The 10,765-nt window shown below is 45.6% G+C and overlaps 1 protein-coding gene across 5 annotated transcripts in view; it reads left to right on the top strand.

Moving 5' to 3' along the window:
* Window positions 1-237: 237 nt before the first annotated feature.
* BAIAP2 (BAR/IMD domain containing adaptor protein 2) overlaps window positions 238-10,765 on the top strand; it is a 130,333-nt gene continuing 119,805 nt past the window's right edge. For 3 of the 5 annotated variants that reach the window (XR_012321988.1, XM_073682594.1, XM_073682595.1), the window contains exon 1: window positions 238-407. Coding sequence is in view for 4 of the 5 variants with exons in the window: in XM_073682594.1 (XP_073538695.1) it covers window positions 339-407 (69 nt within the window). In the remaining variant the exon portion in view is untranslated. The remainder of the gene's footprint in view (window positions 408-10,765) is intronic. The other 2 variants (XM_073682597.1, XM_073682596.1) reach the window with 1 other exon arrangement.

Below are 10,765 nucleotides of genomic sequence, written 5' to 3'. Positions count from 1 at the left end.
TACGTTATTTTGGCTGGCTGGCAGCCTCCTCAGTGTACAGGTCACACCTGAGCCAGCTCCCCAGGCCGCCGCCATGTTTGTGAGTGGGCCATGCCGGCGGCGCAGGAAAAGCGACTGTTACTAAGCAACGCCGAGACAAGACTCTTCTGAGAGGCGGACCAATGGCCGGGGCGTTTGATTTGAACAGTGGGCGGGCTAATTGGGCGTGTCATAGAGACGAAACCACGCCCCTCGATATATAAGCACCTACACAAGTGACAGCATACTGGATAACGCTGTCCCCGCTGCCGCCGACGGTACCGGGATATTTACTATCACCACAGCGGGTCCCTCGGTGTATGGCACTGACTGGAGCCAGGATGTCCCGCTCGGAGGAGGTGCACCGGCTCACCGAGAATGTCTACAAGGTGAGACATGAGGGCGCCTGGGGGGAGTAGTGGGGATAGTGGTGGTAGTAGTGGGAGTAGTGGACCTCGGGCACTTAGCGCAGTTATGCAAGTTGTGTTTATCATGTTGCAGTGAGACATTTCTGTGCGACATCTGCCTAAAATGTCTCATAGTGCCTGGGGGGAATGTGTCAGATAGCGCCGTGTAGTCATTCCCACTGCTGGGATTGCACCTGCCCCTGGCATGATGAGCCCCCCAGGAGGGAGATAGACCCCTTTAACCACAATTTTTTCATGCTATTATTTTCATTTACTTTTTTTTTTTTTTTTTTTTTTACGTTGAGCTTGCAACTTTTTTTATTTTTTTTTTACCCGAAACCCCCCTTTTGTATGTTTTCCACCAAAGTAAATTAGGGGCGTTTTGTGTTGTTTTTTTTTTGGGGGGGGGGGTGATATTTTTTTTGCAGCATTTTGTGCCCTGAAGTTCCTTGGAGGTGGGACAATGCGGTCATGTGACCACATTTGAGTTAAGGGGTAGATAAAAGATATTGATGTTGGTGTGCTGTCCCCTGAAATTGCCATTATGGTGTCTGATGGTGTAACTGGTGCATTGGATATGACTGGTGCCAGGCCTTGGTAGAACGGTCATCAATGTATGGACATGTCAAAAGTTATAGTTGATTGAGTGATGTCACCAATGGAAATCGCAAAAATAAAATTAAAAATTAAAATGTATATTAAAACAATTTATATTTAAAAAATATATATATATTTTTTAAATATATATATATTTATATTTTTTAATATAGATTTTAAAAACAATTTTTCTAATTTTCTTTTTGCAATTTCCATGGGTGACATCACTCAGTTGACTATAACTTTTGACACGTCCAATATAGCGGCGTCCGTCATGTGCCCACTCTGATCAGATGCCAACTCCCTTCAATGCTGCCTGATATTAATTATATAGATGCCAGTTTGAATGCCCAGCTCCGGAGCCCTCTCTCTAATTCCCATGAAGACTTCTCTCTACCCTCTGCGGTTGTCGCTCTCATACCTGGCTGAATTTTATTAATCCGCAAATTTCCATATTTATTTATTAATCGTGAATCTTTCCATTTTCAATCCCTATTTTAGATGCCAACCGTGCGTAGCGAGACAATTGGTAATCACTGGGTGTTGTATAATGTCTGATGCTTATCTTCTACAGACAGCAGCCTTTAAAAAAAATCCTTGATACTTTGTATTAAAATATATTTGTATTTATTATTTACATTAATTCATTTTTAATATTTTGTATCTTTTTTTTTTTTTTTTTAATCTTCTTTCCATTCTCATTTTCTTCCTGTCTGGGTGGTTTGGGTTTGATGCTCAGCAGTGAAGGTTTCATTAGCAAACGGCACAAGTGGAAAATTAATTTAGTTTCAATTATACCGTGAGCCTTTGTCACAGAAGGGCGATGGTGAGATTTGTGCATAATTACAGGGACGGGCGGGAGGAGGGACCTGTTGCTTCTTCTGCACATAGGCCCAGCTGAGGCTCCGACATGGAAAACGCTGTTTGCGGTCATCCTGGAATAAATGTTTTGAGGTTAAAAACTACACTTATATATATATATATTTAGCTCTCTCAAGCTAATACATGTATAGCAAAGTTGTTTTTTTCTTTTTTTTTTTGTTGATCGTAATTTTGTAGGTTTTTTTTTGTGTACTTCGCCCCACACCCCCCAACAAGTGTATATGTGCCCAGATTGTAGAATTCAACCAACATTATATCACGGCTGCAGAACACATTGCTTGTTCCTTTCTCTGCTTTATTTGTGTAAGTGGAGGATACAGAACAGGATGTGGATTTTGCTTTATTTTGTTCACTGTTCGTGAGGTTTCAAAATTCTGAAAAAAAAGGACTAAATTAAAATTCTATATAAAATATGTAATAGATATATAAAAAAAATACATCTATATAAATTAATAATTCAATATATTACATTAAATATATAATAAAATAATATAGATAATAAAAAATAATTAATTCCTAGAGCTACAAATTCATTAGGCCGCAGATTTGTTAATCTTGGATAGTTTTAGTGTATTTGAAAAAGTTACTAAAAAACAAAACAAACAAACCACCATGTAGATCTAATCAGTAGTAACTTAGGTTAACAGTGCTGTCTTTTCAGTATCTGATTTGTCCCACTGCAACATGAAACTGTCAAAATCCTGTTTATGGCTTTGGATGTGTTTGGAGGAGAAAACCTTCTTGTTGGTGCGAATACTGGTCGTGTGTGTATGTATATAATATATATATTATAATATAATGTTGTTGTTTTTTCTCGGTGCTGCCTAGCTACCTATCCTTGCCTCATAGAAATGTGCCTAAGGGCTCGTGCAGACGACTGTATTTTCGGTCCGAGTGCGATCTGACAAAACATCGGATCACACTTGGACCAATGGGGTCGATGTGACCCTAGCCTTAAAGGGATGAATTGGCCTCCCTTCTGACATTGACTTTTTTAATCTATGTAGTCTGATAGATGTTGTTGGCTATAAATCCTGATTTGGCTGCACAGTGCAAATAGTTATTGGACACTAATGGTGGGGTGCGGGTGGTGGGATCATAATGGTATGGGTTTTTTTTTTCGTAGCTTTTGGTCATTGTAAATCAGATCCTGATTATAATTAGTAATTTCTATGTATTTTATCTCTTCCATTCAGTCTCCACTGGCTAGAATAGGTTTTGTTTGGCTGTGTCTAGTGATTGTCAAGTCTGTTTATCTTGGCTCTGGCGATTTATTAGTGTAACCTTTTATACACAATGCAGAGCATTTAATACGTTCCAAGATTTCTTTTTAGATTTCTGCTCTTGCTTTTATAGCAGTCGTAGCCGTCCACATTTTAGGTAGTATAACTCCCAGCAAGCCCTGGTGGTACAGACTGCTACTTCCCCAATCAACACAAATGATGAGCACAGTGTTTTCTTGACTCCGTTGTGTCTGTCGGCTTACATGTATAATCCGGGCACCTATCTAGGATTGTTTTCACAAGGCCGGCGCATTAGTGTTCTGGCTGTGCCCTAAATAACTCTGTATCGGCTTGTACCAGGCTTTGTTTAGACCCTTCATAGAAAAGAATTGCTGTAAACCCTGAGAACAGTGCGGCCAGATATTATCACTGCTCGCTTGTTGTTGGCTCCGGTTGCTGAGAGGGAAGCGGTGTAATCTGTACTTGCCAATTTAAGCGTGACGGGGGTGTACGGATCCAAGTATCGCCGATGGACTGGGAATGTGCTCGAATTGCAGCAATTCACGGAGATGGACACATGAGCCTGGAAATTCGTATTAGGTTGGTCTTGATATTTAATAGCAGTTTTTGGAATAAAGAGGTTGTATGAAATTTAAAAAAAAAAACTGTATTTTGCAAAAAAACAGTTCTCCTCTTGTATGCAGGTTGTATCTGGAATTGCAGCTCAGCTTCATTTAATTGAATGCATTAGCTGGCTCAGTAGTGCTGTTTCTGGAAACACAAACCTTTTTTTTCCTTATAGCACCCCACTATTACTTTAAGGGGTGCGTGAGATCCTCTGCTTCTGTTTGGGAAAACTCTCCATCTCCCCCCATCCTCCTCAATTCTAATTTCTCATACAAATAACCATGGCTGCTACCAGCACAAGGACAGGGTCGCCTTGCCTTTTGGAGCCTAGGGTCGTGGCCTTGCCTTTTGGAGCCTAGGGTCGTGGCCTTGCCTTTTGGAGCCTAGGGTCGTGGCCTTGCCTTTTGGAGCCTAGGGTCGTGGCCTTGTCTTGAATTTATTGGGCATTTTCAGTATGTCAATGGGGTACACTGAGCCTGGCAGAATATTATGATATTGGACTAGCATGAGAATTTTTTTTTTTTTGGGGGGGTAATTTGAACCCTATGGAGCAGATACTCTATACATAGGTTTTGAATGCAATGTGTACAGAGTATTAACTTGTCAGGGACCTTTAAAAGAAAACTTTCCAAAAGTTGCATATCGTTAGGAAACTTTCCTCTTGCAGTGCCGATTGGAGCAGCGCTGATGGCAGTGCCGCACCGTCGGACTTCACGGCAGTATAAATCGGGAAATTACCTTCTGACAGGAGGCTTGGAGATTTGCGACAGTAAAAACATTGTTGCTGATAAGATCCTAATGTAAGCAAAAGTTTCAGTTGGTTGTACAGTGGGTAATGCTCTTTTAAAAGTTTTACAGTTTTAAAGATCAGTTCTTCTTAACATCCCTTATGGACCGTACAGATCCATTGGAAAGCTCGTAGTGTGGTCATCCAACTTTCCCCAGTACTTAACAGAAGAGGGGGATGATGTTTGCTTTGCTTCTTGTATTCACTTTAGAGACCTATATAAATGGGGGGTATTCTATCTGGAGCTCGTCCATTGACATCCAGTACGAGGGGGGCATCGATTCCTTCTCGCGCATTAGAAATGAGACGGGCAATTACCATATCAGTTCAGCAATTTGGATATGTGTCTGTGTGGGAACGTGCTGTCACTTTCGGGTAGGAGGTGAATGATGCGTGGGTCTGCATCTTCTCTCTATCTTTATTTCTGCTTCAATCCTCCAGTTGATCTTCATCTCCCTAAGGGGTGAGGGACTCAATAGCGACATTATATCTGCAGGCGGATGTAACCCTCTCCGTGCCAGGGTGGAGAGAGCATAGCATTAGCAAAATGTTTAACTAAGCTGCTCTTGGCCAACTCCCATACAAAAAAAGAGCTTTGCCTCCGGCAAGGTAACATTGAGGGAGGGCTGGCTGCATTTCAGCTCTCAGGACTGTTTTAATAACCAGAGCCGTCCATTTCAGGAAAGGCTAGACGACGGTCTTGCTACTGCGATGACGACCTAGGCTGGTATAATACAATACAGTTTACCCCTGTACCCCAAATTTGACGCCCTGTGGCTGATGTGTGCGCGCTGTATTGTATGCGCAACGCGTAAGTTGACTTGCTTAGTAAGCAGATTATGATGCTGAAGGGGGTTCTGAACCCCCTACAGCGAAGAAGCCATCATATACATTTCATTTACATAGACTGCCTGTGAATGAGATATGTATGGGATGCGAAGTGCTGATTAACCCTAACCATTCTAGAGTAAGGATGCATAACATGAAGATGGTCAAGAGTTAACCTACGTGGCCTTAGACCTGAGAATCAAGAGGGCTGATTTTCAGGTGATCTTAATCGGAGAACTGACCATCCAATGATGAAAAATGGAGTCCACCCAAAGGCTTTATGAATGAAGGAGCTTATAAGTCAACAATCTTCTCTAGTCTAGGAACGATGGTCTGGGGTTGTATGTGTGGCGCCCCTGAGGGTTCGGTCGCCACAGAGGTACTGCATCTCACCCAGAGGTGTGGTATCTCACTCTCAGGTAAGGAAGGAGTACAGCTCAGGACCCTAACACCTGCATTCATTACACCACACTTCAGAGGGCAGCACGAGATTGCTCCTACGGGAGAGCACAGTCCCTGGTCCCTGGCTGGAGTGGGGGGAACCTAGTAAAGGGGAACCATGTAGTGGGTGTGGGTGGAGGACGTAGTTAAGGGAAGCACATAGAAGAAAGATATAAAAAGAGAAACCATCTAAGGCTATGTGCCCACGATGCAGAAATGCTCAGGATTTTTTCCTGAGCGTTTCTGCATCTCCCTGGCAGAAAAAAACGCATGCGGATTGTACATGCGGATTGTACATGCGTTTTCCTGCCAGGGACATGCGGAAATGGAGCGTTATTCACTGACATTTCCGCATGCGGATTGACAAGCGCTTTCCAAGCGATTAGCATCACTTGGAAAGTGCTTGTGACAACTAGGTCACACTATATAAATCCATGCAAACGGCATGGATTTATATAGTGTGACCCGAGAGAGTGGTTTAAAAATAAAAAAATAAATGTATACTTACCCTCCAATGGCCCGCGCTGTCTTGCTTCGCTCGGTGCCGGCAGCAGTGGATTGAAAGACCTGCCGACGTCAGCGTCGCGTGACCCGTCACATGACTCTGACGTCAGCGCAGGTCCTTCAATCCACTGCAAAGTGCCGGGAAGCAAGGAGGAGCGCAGCGTGGGCCGCCGGAAGGTAAATATACATTTATTTTTTATTTTATTCTTTTTTTTACAGATTTTTTAATGGTACCTGGGTGTGGATGAGACTCTCCTCTCCTCTACACCCGGGTACCATCCGCACATTAGAATGCACCAATTACGGAAGTACAGATGTGACGCGCCCCCTGGGCCATATTCTTTAGGGGGAATATCCGGAGCCGGATCAGATGGGAGTTGTAGTCTTCCGAGTGGCTGTGACCCGGTCCGTGCCCAGGGTGTCAAACTCGGTTGTATGTGGCAGTCCTACAGATGTTAATAAGTTCTTAATGTCGACTACGCCACCCGTTGTATTGCGGTCACTATGGCCGCCGCTGCAGCAGGGTCCGCTGAGGCTGATGGTGTAGGTGCAGCTTTTGATGGTATAACCCCCAACGGGTGGGGTATAGCCTCAGGGGGTCAGGTGCAGAGGATGGGGGTTGTGGTGGTGCAGCATAGGTGTTAAATGAAGACAGTCGGGTTATGCAGTTTAGGGTATTTACTCACTGCTGATGTTCCGGTCACTCCAGCTTCAAGTGACCTCCCGAGCCGTGCTGCATCCACCAGGTCCTGGATCCAGCCAACCCCCAAGCAAGTCCGGAGCGTGACCCTGAGCTCTCCTTCTGTCCTTTCTCTGGCCGTCCCCACTAGTGATCCACCCAGGTCCAGCTCCCTCGGGCCTTCTGTTGGGAGACCCTTGGCCTTGGGTTCCCTGACCCTCCACGTGGTATGCCTTCGTGGTGGATGTGGTGGGTGGCCGTGGCAGACGCTGCCCACGGCCTCCGGTCTCTGGCTGGGGTGTGTTTTTGCCCCCACCAGCTTGGGTTCCGGTACCCTGATGCCGACTCTTCACCCGTGGATTGGATTTGGGGTCTCAGAGTCCTCTCTTCTCTTTCCCCCTCTGGGTCTCTCTTGCTTTCTCCTCTCTCTCTCTCTGGGGCTGCTCTGCTCCTCCGCTTCTTACTCTGACAGACTGACTGACCTGCAAAGACTGACCCTGTTCTCTGATGGTGCCCACCTTATATACACCCTCTATGTGTGAGCTCAGGTGACCAGCACCCAATGAGCTCCTATCTTTACCCAGGCTGCTCCCCCTATCTGCCCCTACACTACTTGGGATGTACCACCCCCCTCCCACTCCAGCCAGGAACAGACTCGGTCGTACCTGCACATTTCTAAGTGGGAGTACCGTCGGTCTGCTCCTCGGAAATGGGATGTGTGTAGTGCATGCAGCCTACCGAGCTCAGTTCCACACTCCATCCTTACCCGGGAGTGGAATATCACACCTCTGGGTTGAGGTGCAATACCCCTGTAGCAGCCGAATCCTCAGGGTGCTACAGATGCAGTCTTGCGGAATTGGCGCAATCTAATGCAAGTCAATGGCGGCGAAAACGCAGCATTTCCGCAAGATAATTGGTAGTGCTGCGTTTTTTTCTGCAATGATAATCCGCAGCGGAAATTTCCGCAGCATGTGCACAGCACATGCGGATTATCATTGGGGAACATTGCTGCCCTTCTACCATGCGTTTTTAATGCGTTTCCGCAGCTGCAAAAAACGCTGCAGAAACGCATTAAAAACGCATCGTGGGCACACAGCCTTAGACAGTAGAGTTCAGTCTGAGGAGGAAAGTGACAGGAGCAGAGGCTCTGTAGGAGCTCTGATCCAGAGGCGGGCCTAGCCAGTGAGGCCCAAGTCTGAGAGGAGAGGGAGCGTAGAGGCTCCAGGAACAGAAGAAGGGACCCTAGGGGTACGGGCCATGCAGAAGGCCCACCCGTACGCCCGCATCTACCGGGATGTGGAGCGGTCAGGCTGCATACAGGGTACCGGATCCCTCAACTAGCTAAAGATTGTACGTCTTAACTAGAAACCGGAGGCTTCAGTATTTCATGTCCTGTAGCCAACATTCCATACCAGTCTCACCAGGAAGGTAGCTATATAGGACCTAGGGGATGGAACAGACGTCGTCCGCCAAGGCCCGCAGATACTGGACTGGGACACTTGGTATGAGGTTCAGGGAGACAGCCAGAGAGAGGATACAGAAGGGGGTCTTGCTATGTACTCCGGAGTTACCTGGGGGTGGACTGAACCCCTCACTGAGTAAACGCAGCACGGCACGGGAAGTTACTTTGACGTCTGTAACTTGGACTGCACTAACCGTGAGTAAAGACCCAGAGGACTGCACCACCTTGTCTCTGTGTTTCTTGCTGCGCTATCACTCCCTGCACTACAACGCCCAGCACAACCTACAACAACATCTATACTGCCCTGGAGCTAGCTCTTCCTGTGGAGAGCCACACCATCCCTGCTGCAGTAACATCAGCTTCAGAGGACTGCTCCGCAGCGCCGGCTCCACATAACCGCATACCACAAGTGGCGTCACAAACTCTATAAAATCTCTATAATCCCCTATACATAACCCCTTTTATTGACCGCCCTGGGTCACGGACCGGGTCACCGCCACTGTGACATTCCCCCAGCATCTACCGGCTCGGCACCGGGGACCCCACGGCCCAGGGGGCGCGTCTCATATACGGCTAAATCGACACTGTGTTTGGGCAAGAAGTCGAAGGAACCAAAAAAACTGATTTAGAAAGTTTGCATTACGTATGTCTTAGGATTGTGGTTTAGGTCTTTTGGCTGGCAGTCCACAGATTTTCACAAATTGAAGGGGGTGGACAAACTGTTGAAGATTTTCTTGCAGTTTACCCTCGAGTAAGAAACTTTATAGGAAGGTAACCTAAAAGCTGGGTACCAGTAGAGCTCAAGTCTAAGGGCTTTCCTATGTAGGGATCATTATGGGTCTTCCTGAATGGGGTGAGGGATGAGTTGGTGAAGAAAATTGCTTAAAAGTGAAAAATAAACCAGAACTTTTTGAGATTCTTCTTGGAGGCCAAGACACCCACCCCTCCACCATCTATTACTATAGGTAGGAGATCCAAATCGTTATAGATTTACTAGATTACATATTTAGCAAGATCACTTTCATATCTTTATGGTCCCCTAGACAGCTATTCCCCTTCATTTGAACAGGCTACTTCTTGAAGGATCATTGCGCTGTCCATTTGGACTTTTTGAAGTGCGTTCCCACGTTCAGGATTTGCTGCGGTTTTGACTCTGCATATTTATGCTGCGTCAAAAACACAGTGGCCAGATGTTACAGCATAATGGATGGGATTTCTAGAAAGCCCATGTCCACACTGCGTCTATGTGCATATGCGGATAACCCGCAGAAACGGACATGCAGTGCGTCTTTCAGATCCGCAGCATGTCAACTTCTCTTGCGGGTACGCATGCGGATTTTCCCCATAGACTTGCATTAATGAGGAAAATCCGCATGTGTGAAAAAAAAAAAAAGTTAAATCGTGTCCACTAATTTGCATAATAGGTGTGGAAATGGTGCGAAAGTTCTGCAGCTTTGGAGTTGCAGCAGCTCCTGAACGTGGGAATGTACCCTTAATGAAACCTACTATGGGGGCACACAGGGATAATATTATCATAGGGCTGGACAAATCCTAAGACTCTGGTAAACCATGTACCTAGGGCAGGGTTCCCCAACTCCAGTCCTCAAGGCCCACCAACAGGTCATGTTTTCAGGATTTCCTTAGTATTGCTCAGGTGATAATTCCATCATCAGCACAGGCAATAGTTACATCACCTGTGCAATACTAAGGAAATCCTGAAAACATGACCTGTTGGTGGGCCTTGAGGACTGGAGTTGGGGAACCCTGACCTAGGGAGTTACTACCAATGCCATAATTTTCTAGAAATTCATGGATTTGTATATATGTAATGGGTCACCATATTAAACCCAACAAGTGGTATGACTGAGAGGTCTGTGTTTTCTTCATGGCGACAGCTCGCTTTATGGTGTCAGTATCCTTTGGAGTTTATGGCGCTGCTTCTATTCTTATAAGGAGGGTAATAAAGTCAATTACTAGAATTGCCGCCTCAGGTGTCGTCTTTTCTAGGTTGGAATCCACCAATTTATTGAGCTTCTTCTAATTACCCTGTAGACTGGAAACCAGTTCTTTCTGCACAATCATAAAAATGCAAGACAGCAGCGCGACCTGAGATTATACTCCGCTAATTAGAAATATCCTAGAGAAAACAAAGTTGCCTGCGGCAGCATTTTCTTCTTCGGAAGAGATTGTCATTCATACATTTTTTGCAATTGTGATACTGCAGTATGACAGCACCCAGGAATGCAGTACTGCCTTGGATCAAGGGCCATCTGAAAATGTTCTCCGTTTTGCAATATTCTTAGTTGGGCG

This window comes from Phyllobates terribilis, unplaced genomic scaffold (genome assembly GCF_046119375.1).
Source record: "Phyllobates terribilis strain yellow unplaced genomic scaffold, ASM4611937v1 Scaffold_5__5_contigs__length_657084704, whole genome shotgun sequence".
NCBI classification, from domain to species: domain Eukaryota; kingdom Metazoa; phylum Chordata; class Amphibia; order Anura; family Dendrobatidae; genus Phyllobates; species Phyllobates terribilis.
This window is presented reverse-complemented; position numbering and strand designations above follow the sequence as displayed.